This window comes from Gigantopelta aegis, chromosome 7 (genome assembly GCF_016097555.1).
Source record: "Gigantopelta aegis isolate Gae_Host chromosome 7, Gae_host_genome, whole genome shotgun sequence".
Lineage (NCBI taxonomy): Eukaryota > Metazoa > Mollusca > Gastropoda > Neomphalida > Peltospiridae > Gigantopelta > Gigantopelta aegis.
Window position 1 is genome coordinate 13,008,947 of NC_054705.1, and position 18,923 is coordinate 13,027,869.

The 18,923-nt window shown below is 36.9% G+C and overlaps 1 protein-coding gene across 1 annotated transcript; it reads right to left on the reverse strand.

Annotated features, from left to right (window-relative positions):
* Positions 1 to 452: 452 nt before the first annotated feature.
* On the reverse strand, positions 453 to 18,447 carry LOC121378146 (carcinoembryonic antigen-related cell adhesion molecule 8-like). Its single transcript, XM_041506248.1, has 5 exons — positions 18,091 to 18,447; positions 14,719 to 15,069; positions 10,432 to 10,689; positions 6,726 to 6,831; positions 453 to 2,401 (listed from the first exon to the last, which is right to left on the reverse strand). The coding sequence occupies exons 1-5, from the start codon at positions 18,158 to 18,160 to the stop codon at positions 2,353 to 2,355; spliced, it is 834 nt and encodes a 277-aa protein (XP_041362182.1). The 5' UTR covers positions 18,161 to 18,447; the 3' UTR covers positions 453 to 2,352.
* Between the last annotated feature and the right edge of the window lie 476 nt (positions 18,448 to 18,923).

The following is an 18,923-nucleotide window of genomic DNA, read 5'->3' on the forward strand; positions in this document are numbered from 1 at the left end:
TTCTTTCTTTGTTGAGTTATGTTGTCTAGGTGAAGCTATTCATGATATTATATTATTCATTTATTTTTTATTGTTATTTCCTTATTTGTTTTTATTTTATTTATTTACTTTGTTTGTTTTTTGGGGAGAGGGAGTGGTGGGGGGGAACACGTGTGGTCGCATTTGGAGACGTCAAAATGAACGCCAACCAAACGTCAACCTCACGACTTACAACAGATTTGTTGGTGGTTCAGTTATGATGCGTGGTGGTGGCTTCACTATGACTGACAGAACACCACTCCATATTGTTCAAGGGAAGAGACAAAGACATTTTGTTTACGGTTATACGGCGTCAGGCATATGGTTAAGCACCACACAAATATTGAGAGAAGAAACCCGCTGTCGCCACTTGATGGGCTACTCATTCCGATTAGCAGTAAGGGATCTTTTCTATGCACCATCCCACAGACAGGATAGCGCATACCACGGGCTTTGATATACCAGAGAAATAGCCCAATGGGCCCACCGACAGGGATTGATCCCAGACCGACCGCGCATCAAGCGAACGTTTTACTACTGGGTTACGTCTCGCCCCCTTACATACATGGGGCTACTTGACAGGTCGGTGCTCCACGCACGCTTGCTGTCAGTTGAGCTATCTTTGTATCACCCGAGACCGGGGAACCCCCAACCTGCAGTGCATGCCGGGCAATCATCCCCCATTTGAGGTCATACACTCGGGAGACACACTCATAATCGCAGCCATGAAGTGGTTGAAACTCGGTGTATGTGACCTCATACTACCACTGAGCCAAGCGGTGCACTCACTCTGGGTTGGAGCCGGTACTGGCATAAACAAAATCCCCCACTGCCTCTGGTAAGATAAGAACCCAGTACGATGGCATACCCACTACACTACCGATTGACCAAAAAGACGCAAACATTCAATTTTCACATGTCATCCCATATCTTGTTTCAAGGCCGTTTCCAGCCACTCAATCTGCTGTCACCATGAACTGTTGGTTGTCATTTCTTCCCAATTCCTTCATTATTATCATCCATCTATTCCTAGACAGTGATTCCTCTTGATACTTCTTTAATTGGCTTTTATTCCCCTAACTTTTCTGAAATGTGTAACTATATAACTGTATATAACTATACAACTATAACTACATGTATTTAAAAATATGTACACAAAAAGATATGAACACTATTTAGTTAAAGAAACAATGAAAGATAAAATTCCGTAGCTAGTCCAGGAGCGATTGGCTGATTTTCGGGGGAACCTATATTTGCCGGATAATAATCATATGATGGTGTGGGATTTTTTTTTTTTTTTTTTTTTTTTTTTAATGTCGATATTACTCCATTCCTTTTACTCATTGTTTGTGAGAACGTTTATCTATAAGGTAGGTACCATACAGTCCATTTCGATACCATTTTATGAATATTATCCACTTCCTGATCACATTAACAAACCACTTCTGTAAAATATTTGCACTTAATGGGATATGCAAAAATAAATGCAGAAAAGGTTTTACATCAAGTTGGATGAAAGGGTATTTTTTAAAAATAAAATGAACCCATGGCTCCTGGACTAAGACCACACAATGCAACAATAAAAATGTAAACCATCTAAAGTTTGTCTAATGAACACACGTAACCGTGACATATATACAGTAAGAAAACCATTGATATAGGTAATGGATATTGATATAGATAATGAAATATTTCCATTTTAGTGCGTATTTAGAATGTATGCTATTTTTTTATAAAATATGACAATTTAAACGTATCGCAAGTTTCCTACTTGTGAAACTAGAAGTACTGTTCGCTGTAATATATTAGTGGTATGTGTGTTCACATTGATATATAGTATGAACACGTCATTCCTATAATTATTAGGTAAACCCGACTTTATGCATTTTTGTGTATGAGCAAGAGAGATGTACCGTGAACTCGCAACCTTAAAGCTGAATAAATGCATTTGGATATGCGTAAGTTAATCAGAAACGTTACAATGACGGCAAACTCTGGACAGCCCCTTTAAGTTCATATTTAACCTTGAGATAAAGTAGGTATAATGTTTTGCCAAATTGTAGTAAAATACCAGATGAAACCGTTAGTTTGTTTTGCTTAATGACACCACTAGAGTACATTGATTTATTAATCACGTTAAACATTTAGTAATTTTGATATATAGTCTTCGAGAGGAAACTAATTTGAGCTATACTATTATTAAAAAAAAAAAAAAAAAAAAAAAAAAACCACTCGAATACTCAAAGGTAACACAATCTCTAAAAAAATTAAACTGTGGAGTTCTAGCGTTAGCATGTTTCTGTATTCCGTATTCGGTTACTAGTTTGGTTTCTGTTAGTTATTTGATTCGTTCTGTACATCTTCAGCTTTCTTCTTTATTTTCCTGTAAATAAATATAATATATGATTTACTCGTAATGTTACATAACATAAATAGTAATATTTCTTTTAGTGTTATGGTAACAGAATTATCAAAGATTTTTTTTCTATTATTATTATTGGGTTTTTTTATTGACCCCATACACAAGTATGGCAGTGTCAGGGTTGAATTATCAAAGATTAGTATTGAAATAACCGAAATAAATAGAGGATAATAAAGTATTAAGTAGTTATTATCACTTTGTCCTCACTGAATGATGAAGACAATTTATTTTACGAATGTCATAACTTTGGTAACAACAAGTATGTTAAAACATCTTACAAACAGTATTGCTATGACATTCACTTTCACCAATATTAAAAAAAAAGAGTTATATTTATTGAGTTGGGAGCACCTTTTCCAGCACATTAATAATGGCTACAATGATGAATTACATTCGCCTATATCATTCCAACACGGAATAAATATGTTTAGTATATATTGGTGAAGGTAGAAAGTGATATACAGAGAACGAGATGGAAAGCTTTCATCTTCCTCAAAGATGATATGAGAGTGACAGTCACATTCAAGTAAATTCAGTTTGAAATCTTGAAATATGCCAACACGGATAGATGACTTAACACAGTTTGAAAACATTAATTACTGACAGATGAATCCATTCAATATCGGAAGGTAAACGAGCACTTCCAAAATACAATGAAGGGTACTAACTAAAACAAAAAATGGAGTAAAACACCCACATTTTTCGCTGGGCTGTGGTAAATTTTAAATTTAAATTATAAAACAAATAACTGGTTTTGGCTGATTATTTCTAGATTGTAAACTAAATATATAAAATGTCTAATATAACGTTTAATATAGAATTTTAATATTAACAAAGAGGAAAATACTCGCAAAAAGAACAAAAACGCAGTTGTTATAAAACAGCCAATTTGTCAGTGGTATGTGACCCATACGGTTAATAATGCCATCTGTTTAGCCAATTTTACAATTCATGTTGTTTAAAACAACAAGTGTGCTGATTTTTTTATATTTTGTTATATATACAACAGAGAGAGAGAGAGAGAGAGAGAGAGAGAGAGAGAGAGAGAGAGAGAGAGAGAGAGAGACTGATTTACGAAAATAAATTACAATTTTGGACGAATGCGTCACGTGATTCAGTTATATTTACGAATGACCAAAGGGTATAATAATAATAATAATAATAATAATAATAATAATAATATATAGTAGCCTAAATCAACTCTTGTGTAATAAATACTATAATCAAATGCCTTGCATGTCTTTCTTTGAAGTCAAAATCACACGGTCACATATTGTTAAAATGTTGTATTCTTTAAAACACCACTAGAGAACATTAATTTATTTATGATCGGTCATTGGATGTCAAACATTTGAAATTCTGACATTTAGTCTTAGAGAGGAAACATATTTTTTCCATGAATAGCAATGGATCTTTTCTATGTATCATCCACCAGACAGGATATCAAACACCTTTGATATACCAGTCGTGGTGCACAGGCTTCAAGTAGAAATTACCCAATGGTATCAGGCGAACGCTTTACCACTGGCCATATTATATAGCAAGACGGCATACATGTACTCTACAAGAATGACGTGGTTTCCTTAGTACGCAACACCAGCAGCTGCATGAAAAATGTTGCAAGTCTCTTTTATTAAAAGAATAGTATACACATGCCAAAATAAAATAAATGTTTATAACTGTATTTAAGCATGAAAAAAATATGTTAAAAAGAAATGATACTAACACAAAAAAAAGAGAAAAAAAAGGAGACATTTCGTAAGTTTTTCCATCATCGCCTTTTCATCGTCAAAAGAACCTCATCCGTATCCCCGAACCAGGAAAATATTTAGAAGTTCCGCCCTCCTACAGCAAAGCTCTAAATAGAAGATACTATGTGGAAACTTCAATTCATCCAAACTGTGTACCGCGGGAATATGTCGAGAAATAATAAAAGAAATAATATATAGGAAAGCCGATTAAATACATTTTTGAAAGCTATTACTCAAATTACTACCTAAGCATTTTCTGCATAACCATACAGATCACAAAATATTCAATAGAAATATCATCAAAATAATTAACAGTTGTATGAAAAATGTGTCGATATATTATTATTATTATTATTATTATTATTATTGTTATTATTATTAAAATGTCCCAGCCATTATAGACAACATTATAGTCCCTTTAATAAATGTCCAACCGAAAGGCACCAAATTGGTTAAAGAACATATTCCGAAGTAATTTCTTTGCAATCATGGCCAAACTATAGGGTAAAAGTTATTAGTTGTTACAGAAAATGTTCCAAAGAGAACAGTAGAAAAACACGACTAAAGTGCACAGAAACTTAGAATCTAGAGAATACAAAATGGTTCCCTCTTCGTGTTTATCATAACCGTATATATTTGCTCCAACTCGTAGCCATTTTGGACCCCCCCCCCCCCCCCCCCCCCCCCTCCCTCGCTAGTATGGGTTCCGCCAATATGAAATCCTAGCAACGCCAATGAGCTTTTCGTAAATTAAAAAAATCCTTCTATATTAGGAAATCCTTCCAGGATAAACTCCTGTATTGTTTATTGGTGCAAAGCTTGTGCGGAGATCAAATTAAAGCAATGGAATTAACGAAACACATTTGGTTAGAAACTTCAGACAATTGGTAATTGGTGCGTGTGTGGAGGGACTCGTTAATTGCATAATAATAGATCGCTGAGTAAGCAGAACGAAGAGTATGTGTTTGTTAATTGGTACGTGTGTGGAGGGACTCGTTAATTGCATAATAATAGATCGCTGAGTAAGCAGAACGAAGAGTATGTGTTTGTTAATTGGTGCGTGTGTGGAGGGACTCGTTAATTGCATAATAATAGATCGCTGAGTAAGCAGAACGAAGAGTATGTGTTTGTTAACTGGTACGTGTGTGGAGGGACTCGTTAATTGCATAATAATAGATCGCTGACTAAGCAGAGCGAAGAGTATGTGTTTGTTAATTGGTACGTGTGTGGAGGGACTCGGTAATTGCATAATAATAGATCGCTGACTAAGCAGAGCGAAGAGTATGTGTTTGTTAATTGGTACGTGTGTGGAGGGACTCGTTAATTGCATAATAATAGGTCGCTGACTAAGCATTACGTATAAAACGCCATTTATACGTAGAGGCTGAAACGTATGTATATTTATTTACATAATTAATGTTAATTGATAATTAGTTAAATATGTTACTCATATGTATATTGTGGTTTTATTTGTGTGGAACGTAATATGAGGGTTTTGTGCTACTTATAACATATGTATAGTAGAATCATTTCATTTAAATTTTCTAAAACAAAATCATTGTGTACTCTTACCAAGACGGAAAGCACCTATAGTCCTTGGTTTTTTCTTTGAGAGCTTGACATAGACGGTGAATATCCTTTTTTACAAAGCGGAACATAGCAACACATTGCTCGTTAGTAAAATTATCCAAATCAAACCTACCATAGTTCGCGAACGTTGATCCCCGTCTTCTTTTTACTTTATATGCGAACATCAGACACTCAAAGTCGTCCAATGTAACACCATTTGTAACGCGCGCCGGTGTGAATTTGCCATCTTACAACACTGATTTCTATCACCAGACGTCAATAACGAGCAGCCAAAGCGGATTGCGCGAATATGACGTAAACGTATACGTATACTTGTCAGCCATAAGTATACGTAAGCGTTCCCGTCCGTGCCGAACCTCTCTAATTGCATAATAATAGATCGCTGACTAACCAGAACGAAGAGTATGTGTTTGTTAATTGGTACGTGTGTGGAGGGACTCGTTAATTGCATAATAATAGATCGCTGACTAAGCAGAACGAAGAGTATGTGTTTGTTAATTGGTACCTGTGTGGAGGGACTCGTTAATTGCATAATAATAGATCGCTGACTAAGCAGAACGAAGACTATGTGTTTGGTTAATGATTGGGAATCAGTATTTTAATTTGTTAATTACCTTTCACCAATTTTCAAGTGACCTGTTTTCATAAATTATTTATTTATATATAAAACATACATAAACGGAGCCGGAAGATGCCGACAGCTAGGGTTGGGGTAAAACTGCTATTTATATATTAATTCACCTTTCAACAGGCATTGCAAAATTTTAAAAGTGTGGAATGGGGGCAGTGCACCAAAAGTTTATTACAAAATTAGATGAAATCATCCATCTGCAGCACCATTTCAGTTTTGAGGTGTGCTATACAAATCGAACCATTTCGTCGCCCCTTTCAAATTTGAGTTACCAAAGTTTGACTACACATATAATTATATATTATTTAATTACCTCTTATAAAGTATCCACACAGTAGGAACAAAAAGAGCCAGAACAACAGCGATCACAATTCCCGATATCGCACCTGCACTTAAGGCAGACATGCGTTCTGGATCATCTAGAAATATACAACACTATTAATTAACATAGCGATACTATTCACTGCTTCCACCTAAACCACCAATGTCTGCACAAATCAGAGGTACGTTTTGACTGTTACCACGAGTCCCGTTTGTTTATATATACTTCAATTTTGCTGGTTCACTATTTGTACAGTGATAATTCTCCAACAATAACGATCCCCATGATGGCAATAATGCAGGCCAACTGGCAGACAGGTCCTTTGTCTGATTAAAATGAAAAGTGTTCAGTTTACTTTACAACATTCTTTATACTACATTCACTGTTTTGAATAATGTATATTTTCTGTTATTTTGATTGATGTTTTTTAAAATAAAATTGTCAAATGTTACTTTTCTGATCAGAAACACTTAGGACAAAAAAAGAGCTCATTATTGTGCTTAGCACAAATTGTGGTTTCAGGGTTGAGAATAAAGGGTCTGAACACAAATTAGTAAAATTAAGCAATTTTACCTTATAGATTTTCTTTATAATTACAGACACATTACTGCTCTAACATCTCTAAAATACTGTCACAACGAGAAAACCCGCCACAACAACCCCCCCCCCCCCCCGCCCTCCAAAAAACAAACAAAAACAGTGCTGACTTTTACAACTGTACCTAACCATCCTAGTTTTGCTACAGTTAATCCAGTAGTCTCAGGGCGAGGCGTACTCCAATGGTACAGTGCTCGCTTGATGCGCGGTCGGTTTGGGATCGATCCCCGTCAGTGAGCCCATTGCGCTATTTCTTGCTATAGCCAGTGCACCACGACTGATACATCAAAGGCCGTGGTATGTGCTATCCTGTCTATGGGATGGTGCATATAAAAGATCCCTTGCTGCTGATCGAAAAAGAGTAGCCCATGAAGTGGCGACAGCGGGTTTCCTCTCTCAATATATGTGTGGTCCTTAACCATATGTCTGACGTCATATAACCGTAAATAAAATGTGCTGAGTGCGTCGTTAAATAAAATATTTCCTTCCAGTAGTCTCAAGGCTAACACCCTAAATGCATGAAAATGATCAAACATGAATGAAAATAATGCTCAATATAATTAAAGTCAATAATCAGTATAATGTAAACAGGCATTCTGGGAGTACTACATGTCCCCTGCTGGCCAAACGCATTTTCTAGCACTATACTATAGATCAGCATACTGATACCATACCATATAATGTTTCCGAAAATTGTGTAAAATCCCAGAAAAAAAAGGTTTTCAATTAATAAGATGATAGGACTACTTTCAGTGACAGCGAACAACGCAAACGTGTGGCTGAAGTCGGACCTGAACTCATTGTAAGCATGACCGTGTGTGTGGAAAATTAATTAGAAAAAAAAGTGATTAATTTTGACAAACAAGTCACGTCGGTCGGCTTTGTAGAAAATCGGACATTAGTTTCTTTATATACCGAGATGTCAGATTTCGTTTCGCCAGTTTGGTGATTTGGCAAATATTCTGTTCGCCATTAGCCCATGGCGAATTGGTGATCGGCTGGCGTGAGCCTAGCATCGCACAGACAGGATGCATGTTAGCCTTTGATATGCCAGTCGTAGTGCACTGGCTGGAACGAGATATTGCCCGATGGGCCCACCGACGTGAATCGATCCCAGACCGATCGTGCATCAAGCGAGTGCTTTACCACTGGGCTATGTTCCGCCCCCAGTTGTGCAAGAGGCACACGCTAGTGTTTTGACAACAATAACATGTAAAAACGTTTTCCTTGTCTTTATTCTGGGTGACTGGCTATAATCTTGAGTTGTGGACACCTAATACATTATGACAGTATTCAGTAAAACAAGCATTCTGAGAGTACTGCTAAAACAATTACATGTCCCCTACCGGACCCACATTTCCTAAATTCGAAGGTCATACCTCTGTGAAATGTGGGTAAATCACCATAAAAGTTAAACTTTGATCAGAAAAAGTATATGATAAAGCCATACACAAATTGTCAATATTTCAAGGCAAGGGTACCGGTAACCCCCTCTGGTCCATGGATTAAAAGTATGAGCATAAATTAATACTACGGTCGATGACAGTCATTTTTTGCACCTTTGTTTGGTTTGGTTTCGTGCATAATAAATATAACATATCTAATGGTAATTATTTTTATATGATATATTTGACGAATGATACTTTTACTTTGTTTAAAATTTTAAAACTTAATGTATCGTCTAAAATTGTGAAAAATAAAAACATACCGACATGTAAATTGTGTTGTCTGCTCTCGGAACTGTTTTGACAAGGGTCAAGGTATGTAGACCAGTTTAATTGGGGTTTTTTTTATTTTAATGTGGCCAATCACTGCAATAATATAGCTAATTGAATTTAAACGACGCCAGTATCCAAGTATCCAAAATTGTTATTGATGTTGTTGTTTTTTTGTCCATTACTAGAAAGAAAGAAAGAAATGTTTTATTTAACGACGCACTCAACACATTGTATTTACGGTTATATGGCGTCAGACATATGGTTAAGGACCACACAGATTTTGAGAGGAAACCCGCTGTCGCCATTACATGGGCTACTCTTCCGATTGGCAGCAAGGGATCTTTTATTTGCACTTCCCACAGGCAGGATAGCACAAACCAAGGCCTTTGTTGAACCAGTTATGGATCACTGGTCGGTGCAAGTGGTTTACACCTACCCATTGAGCCTTGCGGAGCACTCACTCAGGGTTTGGAGTCGGTATCTGGATTAAAAATCCCATGCCTCGACTGGGATCCGAACCCAGTACCTACCAACCTGTAGACCGATGGCCTGCCACGACGCCACCGAGGCCGGTGTGTCCATTACTAATGCACCTAACTGTGTTTGAAGAAAATCTTGTGATTTAACTATTGTACTATTTATGAAATAAGGATTTCAAGTGAAATTACATTAAGAAACTTGTATGTTATTATATATTTATTGTGTATGAAGCCAAAACATTAGAATTAATGAATGAATGTTTAACGACACCCCAGCACGAAAAATACATCGGCTATTGGGTGTCAAACTATGGTTAATGCAAAACTAAAGTGATGATCAACATCAATATAAAAATTCAACAATTAAATAAAAACAGTGTAAAGGACTGTGCAAAAACCCAAACATTAGCTTCTCTCACTTTGAGGTACATTTTTATATTTGTTGCAAATGCGTAACTTACAAATATACAATGTGCAACATTAGTTGGGGTTGGGGTTTTTTTGGTTACGGGGCCCAGATACTTGATATAAGGGTTGAGGTGGGGATTTTGCTATTCTGCATTATTACGAAAAACAGTGTTTACTGCCAACAGAATGTAACTATACAGATGTACATGCATTGAAACAGAGCAGTTGTCATTATACATGGACCTGCAGGCCCGTAGGAACGACTTTGGGAGTGGAGGGGGGGGGGGGGGGGGGGGGGCACTGACGGATCAGGTATAAATTTACATCGGATTCAAGTTACAATGGCAAACATTAATATGTAAAAAAAGGAAAAAAGGCTCAAATGGGGCAACGTGCCCCCCCCCCCCCCCCCCCCCCCACTCCCCGGTTCCTACGGGCCTGACCTGTAATTTCACCTGCGTAAATATTTTCTAACATGTACAAAATAATACTTACAATCCACCTTCAGTATAAACAGCTCACTTATAGTTTTAGGTATAGCAGAGTTGGTCACTGTACAGTTGTAGACATTCCCGTCCTGATTGCTGCTGATGTCTGTCAGATTTAACAGAGGACTTGTTGTGATTTTATTATCACCCAGTGTCCAGGAGTAGTCACATGGCGGGTTACAGTCAGCAGTGCAGTCCACAGTCAGGTCTTGTCCTTCGACACTTGTAGTAGAATTGAATTTAACTCTGCCTTCAACTGGGCCATCTGATGGTGGGGGGAAAAGTAAAGAAAATGAACTCAAGTTAGCATCAGACTATAGGGCGAATTTCTAAAATATTTTCACATTTAAGCAAACAAACCCACATTTAAATAATAAAAAATTCATGAATATATAAATGTTCCTTTTTTAAATTATATAACATATGCATGCATATAAATTGTATGTTTTGGGTTAATAAATAATAAATATCCATTTCCAAGATAGTTTTTTTCTGCCGAGACTGCCGTTATTCGGTATTTTGTAATAACGAAGGAAACGGAACTAATCCTGTTGAATTATCCAAAACCTAATTTTGTTTGTTTGTTTTTTTGCTAAAGTTACTTTTAATTCCAATGGTTATTGTTCCTTTAGGAAAAGGTTCGGCCACAACGGGAAAAATGCATTTCGTTTAGTATTACAACAATTAATTTTTAAAAGGTGAAATCATACATTCACCAGTGCGTTATGTGACTAATAAGTCCATAAGTCTTTTAATAATGTTTATATGTTCTATTTTTAATTTACATGGCAATAAGTTAAATTGTTTAAAAAATCTTGGATTGGTAAAGTGTACTCTCGGTTATTGATAGCACTTCTCATTAGATGTAGCTAAAAGCAGTGTGTGTGTGTGTGGGGGGGGGGGGGGGGGGGTTACACAAAAACATGGGGGGGGGGGGGCAGTGGGTGTTACACAAAACATGTTAGCTAAAAGCAGTGGGGCTTACACCATCTTCATAAATCAAGGCTAATATTCATTCCTCGTATTCAGCCTTGATACATGTCGTCAAGAAATCGTGCCACAAAATGCTTAAATTTCATTGGATGCGATGAGATCTAATTGCAACGAATTGCAACGCTTCTTATAGATTCCCTTGTTATGTAAACTCCATGTTGGCGGGCGAACACTGATATTGCTTTCAAGATTGTTACATGTTACCGATGCTGTGATTGGTCAGCGATGTCATCGTGTAAGGGACATAATCGGTGCTACAAATGTTCTACCAATAGAGGGCGCTAATAGTGGATATCAGTAATCTTGACTACATGTATCAAGGCTGAATACGAGGAACGAATATTAGCCTTGATTTATGAAGATGGGGTTACACAAAACATGTTAGCAATGAACTGCAGTGTTTTCCAAAAGTATCACATTGCTATCAGACAGCAAGGAAAACATCACACACGTAACTTCGGATTGTGGCATTAAATGGTATTGTAAACTGGAATACTTTTGTTAAGCTATTACAGGCTGTCCAGCACACCTTTAAGAAAATAGGACAACAGTAGGAATAAAAAATATATAAAACGTAGGACAAAAGTAGGAATAAAAATATATAAAATGTAGGACAAAAATAGGAAAATAGAAGGAAAATGTAAGACAAACGTAGGACTAAAACAGTATGAAGTAGAGCTGCAACGATTCAGTAACGTATTCGCTGCACCGAAAGAAATGTTTTATTTAACGACGCACTCAACACATTTTATTTATGGTTATATGGCGTCAAACATATGGTTAAGGACCACACAGATTCTAAGAGGAAAGCCGCTTTCGCCACTACATGGGCTACTCTTCCGATTAGCAGCATGGGATATTTTATTTGCGCTTCCCACAGGCAGGATAGCACAAACCATGGCCTTTGTTGAACCAGTTATGGATCACTGGTCGGTGCAAGTGGTTTACACCTACCCATTGAGCCTTGCGGAGCACTCACTCAGGGTTTGGAGTCGGTATCTGGATTAAAAATCCCATGCCTCGACTGGGATCCGAACCCAGTACCTACCAGCCTGTAGACCGATGGCCTGCCACGACGCCACCGAGGCCGGTCGCTGCACCGAATGCAGGTTGTCCACGATACGTATTCTCTGCACCGAATGCAGGTTGTCCACGATACGTATTCGCTGCACTGAATGCAGGTTGTCCACGATACGTATTCGCTGCACCGAATACAGGCTGTCCACGATACGTATTCGTTATTCGGTACCAAAAAGAACAATATATTCGTGGGTTTCACATTCTGATACATATTTTTTCTTTTGTATTAATAATAATATATAAATTTAGAATGACCATAGTTCGCAAGCTGTATGTACACACTTACCTATTTTAAGCAATCTACTATCCACTACCCAACGTACTCAGACATGCAATGTTTTCGATAAGGAAAACTGGTACATCCTCTGTGTAATGTAGTTAATTATTAATAACAACGTAAGAAATGACATGCGACAGTATGCACGGCAAATATTAATAATAATATGTTAAACCGTTCGTCACTGCTGTGTCGTAAATGCAGGCAATATGATTTTTAAAAACACTTGACCAATTATTTGTGAAGACCCCCCCTCCCCCCCACTCCCACCCCCGAAAAAAAAGAACAAGAAACAAACAAAACCAAACCAAAAACAACAACAACAAAAACAAACTTTCGCGAATAATAAAATTGATTCACTACGTCATTTAAAATTTTATAATAACACGATGGAAGAGTCTTTATTATATTATTATCAATGGTCAAACTAGTTGTACACATGGCAAAAGGTCGCGGCATGTTATATCTAGATAATCAACAAACGGGATAATTTTTCAAAAGCAATCACTGTAACAGCCGAAATTAACGTAGGCTAAATAACATCCAAAATTTATTTTGACAAAACCATGTTTAGTGTTCAGCATAACTCAAAGAACAGGTGTAACATGCAATTAATTGAAAACTACTATACACTCAGAAGACGTTGCCACCACTGTTTTAGTCGTTATACTTATAAATATAAATAAAGGAATGACAGTTTTTGGATTGCTTGAATAGGCCTTCATGTAGCTGTTCAGTTTTAGACATCGAAAAAAGTGCTAATTTTCTTGGAAAAAAATGCACTAAATGATTTACATGTTAACTATAGATAATAAACAAAGTTTATTAAAATGTTTATTCCTTCTGATTTCACTTGAAAAAGAAACAAACCTATTAAATAATATCAACTATCTTGCAATATATGTATCGCAATACGGTTTTAGCCATATCGATGCATCCCTACTGCTAAAAGTGGTTCTGGAGAAATTGATAAAATAATGCACCATGCCTGCATTTTTAGATTTCACGGTGCCACATATATTACGGTGTGCTTCATAGCCAGTCTCCGAAACAAACAGTGTGCAGAGAAAAATTACAGTGCCGTCACAAACAGGCACAATTAGGAGTAAAATACAGATAAACAGGGTCTTATGAAAACACAATAGGGCCCTTGAAGGCATAATGGATAATCACAAGTCTTGAACTTAAGAATTTGTCTCCTACGGCAATTTTTAAAAGAATTGCAAAGGGCGAAACAGTCCACCGACGGCAGTTTTGAGCCTGCCTATGGCAATTTGACATTTGCACAAAATAAACCTGACTGAAAGGCTAACTTGTTATTTGTAGACAACTTTTAAAAGTGCAAAGTTAAATATTGGCAGATAATGTACACCAGGTGTATACATTTCGTCATTGTTGAGGAGTTTTACCAAAGGCACAAAAGTGCCATTGGTGATGCTCTCTACCTAGGGCAATTTATATCTCAACGACAGCAATTGCCATCGGTGCCGCTGTTAAGTTCAAGGCCTGCTGGATGGATGGTGAGATGAATGGACGGGGTTTTTAAGGGTTTTTTTCTTTTTCTAAACCTTTATAACCCCTGATCACTAGCAATGTCAAGGTTGGGGTGCCTTGAATCATCGTTTCACAATATACAACAATAATAAAATTATAACATGATTATGTGTGCATGTATAACGGTAAGGTAAAGGTTTTGCATTTCATATTATGTATATAGACAATAATATGTGATATGTATGGGAGTTATATTCATTACAATCGTTGTGGTATACTGCACAACCGTTTTCTTATATGTTTGGGTTTTTGTTTTTTTAATTAACTGTTTTAAGTGGGTGTCTAATGTATGAATGTTGAACCATGTTATGTTGTTATGTAAACAAGAAAAATCTGGAAAGAAGAATATGGATAGGGATTATCACGATAATTGCAGTGGACATCACTTACAATAGACAGGCAGTCTGAAAGTATTGCTTCTTGTTTTCTCTGCCGTCAGTTGACACCACCACGTGCTATCATCACTGCGTGCGGCACTGTTAATCACAAGGGTATAGATTTTAGTGGTAGCCAAGGTACTGTTTGTTCCACTTCCACATGCCACAGTGTACCCATCTGGTGGAATAATAAACACTGAACATGTAGCCATGGCCTGGTCAAGGCCACCTAATGGAATAGAGTATGCAGTTCTATGAAAATCCACTCCATCATTAAGATTAGCTGCATCTGTGACGATGCAGGTGAATGTAAACGACTGACCAAGCACTGAATGAGAAGATCCAGTAATATTCAAAGATACACCTGCAAATACAACATACAGTTTCATAATAAAACAAGAATTCCAACCATAAACTTTATTATTTGCATCAATAGATGACTAGGGACGGGACGTAGCCCAGTGGTAAAGCGTTCGCTTGATGCGCGGTCGGTCTGGGATCGATCCCCGTCGGTGGGCCCCATTGGGCTATTTCTAGTTCCGGCCAGTGCACCACGACTGGTACATTAAAGGCCGTGGTGTGTGTTATCCTGTCTGTGGGATGTTGCATATAAAAGATCCCTTGTTGCTAATCAAAAAGAGTAGCCCATGGAGTGGCGACAGCGGGTTTCCTCTCTCAATATATGTGTGGTCCTTTACCATATGTCTGACGCCACATAACCGTAAATGAAATGTGTTGAGTGTGTTGTTAAATAAAACATTTCCTTCCTTCTTCAACCAGGCGTCTGACGCCATATAACTGTAAATAAAGTGCGTCGTAAATAAAACATTTCCTTCTTTCTATAGATGATCACCGGCCTCGGTGGCGTTGTGGTTAGGCCATCGGTCTACAGGCTGGTAGGTAATGGGTTCGGATCCCAGTCGAGCCATGGGATTTTTAATCCAGATACCAACTCCAAACCCTGAGTGAGTGTTCCGCAAGGCTCAATGGTTAGGTGTAAACCACTTGCACCGACCAGTGATCCATAACTGGTTCAACAAAGGCCATCGTTTGTACTATCCTATCTGTGGGAAGCACACTTAAAAGATAGATTGCTGCTAATCGGAAAGAGTAGCCCATGTAGTGGCGACAGCGGGTTTCCTCTCAAATTCTGTGTGGTCCGTAACCATATGTCTGACGCCATATAACCGTACATAAAATGTGTTGAGTGCGTCGTTAAATAAAACATTTATTTCTTTTTATAGATGATCATTTCAAATTATCTATGCCGGGCTGTACATTAACATACACATGTCTTGTTCATTTCCCCTTGTCCCACCTAATGTTTCTGTCGAGTCAAGCAGTATGCAGCAATATATCTCTTATATGCACTTTCCTACAGACAGGACAGCACATACAATGACCTTTGGTTTACCAGTAATGTGGCAGTGGTTCGAATGGGGTAACACGAATTACCAGAGAATAGATCCACTGCTGTGGTTCGATTGTACTTTACTGACTGCTCCCGCCATTCCAAATCGACGTTTAGTAACAAATAATTTTGTTTAATGTAATTTCGACATGATTTTTAATTTCAATTTTTAAAATGTAATTATGACATGGTTTTTAATTTTTGGAAGCAAACAACAACCAAAAAAAACAACAACCCAACATCACGTGGTGAAGGCAAAAGGTATCATAATTGATAAATTGTCGTACTTTATTTTTCATTTAAAACAATGATACATATATTAGTCTAACTGAATGCCAACTCTCAAAATAGCCCAATAATATTTATCTTCCTGTTGTCATATATTACTAGTTTACCAGGCCTCGAATTTGTCAAATTAGAGGGCAAGGACATTTGTCCTCGATAGATGGAGATTTTTAGGGCATTACGGCCAGAGTTGATTATAGACAATCAGAATCTATAATGTTTTATAACAATTATATTTTATATTTTCTGTATAATTATGTAAGATGCCCCCTACGTTTCAGGTATTTTGCTTTATAATAGTGTAAAAGTGTGTAAATATAAAAGTGTGCCCCCCCCCCCCCCCTTTTTTTTTGCACCTTCCTACGCCACTGGGGTGCACATTAAGTGAATGCTTTTCCCAATGTGTAGGGCGAGTTGCTTTGCTCTTTGTAGCAAATTTAGAATGGCGGGGAAGGTTTTGAAGGTTGTTGTTGGAAGATTGAAGTACTTGCATCATTATTAACAAAATAAATCTTCATAACATAAACAAATGCCCGCCATTTTAAATTTGCTAAATAGAGGGAATCAACTCGCCCTGCACATTAAGCAAAGTATTGAATAATTTTAATTGCAAAATTGCTATTGAAAATGTTTTGTTTGAACATTACTAATGTACTTGGATGTGTTTGAAGGAAATCCTGAAATAAAAAAATTGTAACGTTTACGAAATTTGGATTGCACGTGAAATTACGGCAAGACATGCTATATGTATTGTGTACGACGCCAAAATAACGGTGCAAAAAAACGACTGTCGTCGACCTTATAGTCCGTCCCACAGGGAACGTCCTTTTTGTCATACTATGGAATTTACTAAAAGTTATTTATTTATGTGCCGATTGATTTCTAAATTGCACACGAAATAGTAATTTCTTTTTAATTTCCAAAACACTTTTACTTTTTTTCTTACGTCAAACCAAACAAATTATTTACGAAAAAAAACCCCATTGTGGCGGACTATTGTCCGAACCAAATTGTTAACAACTACAATAAATTGCTCTCCTACCTTTATTTTCCTTTAGAGTTTACCCACATTTTGTCCAGACAGAAATCTTGAAAAAAAACATTACAATGACAGATTCCACATACCAGATGACAACTATGTCACCTATATCGACTTCGCTGAGATCGCATAGGGCAAAAAGCATGTAATTTTGTGGCGGCTGTCATTTTGACAAGAGGGGTGAAAGGATATGACTTAATCTAACGTCATAACATGTTATGATATAAAAGCAAACGTGATGACTTTTTTTTCTCTTTTTTTTTTAATGATACCACTAGAGATTATTGATTTTATATTAATTGTATCACATACTTCGGAGGCTTTCACCTGTCTTGAAGAGTATTCCATAAAAAAGCAAAATGGCAGACTGGCAGAAAACTGCATGTATTTTTCCCTATGCTATCTCAGTGAAGTCGATACTGGCGACATCGTTACAGTCTCATATGTGGAATCTGTGACACTACTGGTTTTTTCACAACTTGTGTCTGCACAAAATTTGAGGGAAATGTAACGGTAATTAAAGGTAGGAGAGTAATGTATTGTAGTTGTTAACAATTTGGTTCGGACAATACAGTCTTAAACCCTTTTTGGACCGTTAACATAAGAATGATTCTAAAGCTTTCATAATAGAAAGAAGTAATAATACTAACCTAAACAAACACCAAGGTTGAAACAAAACGTCAAAAGAAACAAGTTCCTCCTAGATAATGAAGTCAGCATCTTCTTAAAGCTAGGATATTCTTCCAACTTAATTCAACGCGTTCCGAAATTGCGAATAATACTAGACTAGTACTAGTAGCCTCCCTTGCTACAGTTTGATAGACTGGTTTTTACGCTACATATTAAGGTTGTATTACACCAAATATAATTCTACAGGCCACAATGTTAACTTATATAGTTAAAAACACTATATGACCTATAAATATACAGAACTTCACATACGTTGTTTTCGCTTATTTATTGTACGAGTTTATTTTGCGCAGAGATCGCAAAATAAACGAGTGCAATAAATACCTTCTTTTATGTCTTACTAAAGGTTTTTAATTTAACGTCATAACAACAGTCTGTTAAATATATGATCAAAACTCCTTTCATGGATTCATTTAACGTTAAGAATCATACTCTGCGGCAGCCTTGTATAATGTTTCAAATCCGATATGACGTAATTTGTAAATGAAATATGACGTCAGTAAATAAAAGGCGCTAACTGCAGTAAAAATAAAAAGGTCCAGATTGCACATGTGTAATACAATATAAATTTAACACACGATTTGAAAATGTATCGATCACAATATTAACTTTGAATAGGTATGTAATAAATATGAATACTACGACACCTTCCAGAAAGTATTATTTGCAGAATGTGGAACACCCCAGGGGCGTTGCCAGCTTTTCACAAGTGTGTGTGTGTGTGGGGGGGGGGGGGGGGGGGGATCGAAAATATTTAATGATCTAAATTTAACCTATACGACTCTCACAAATC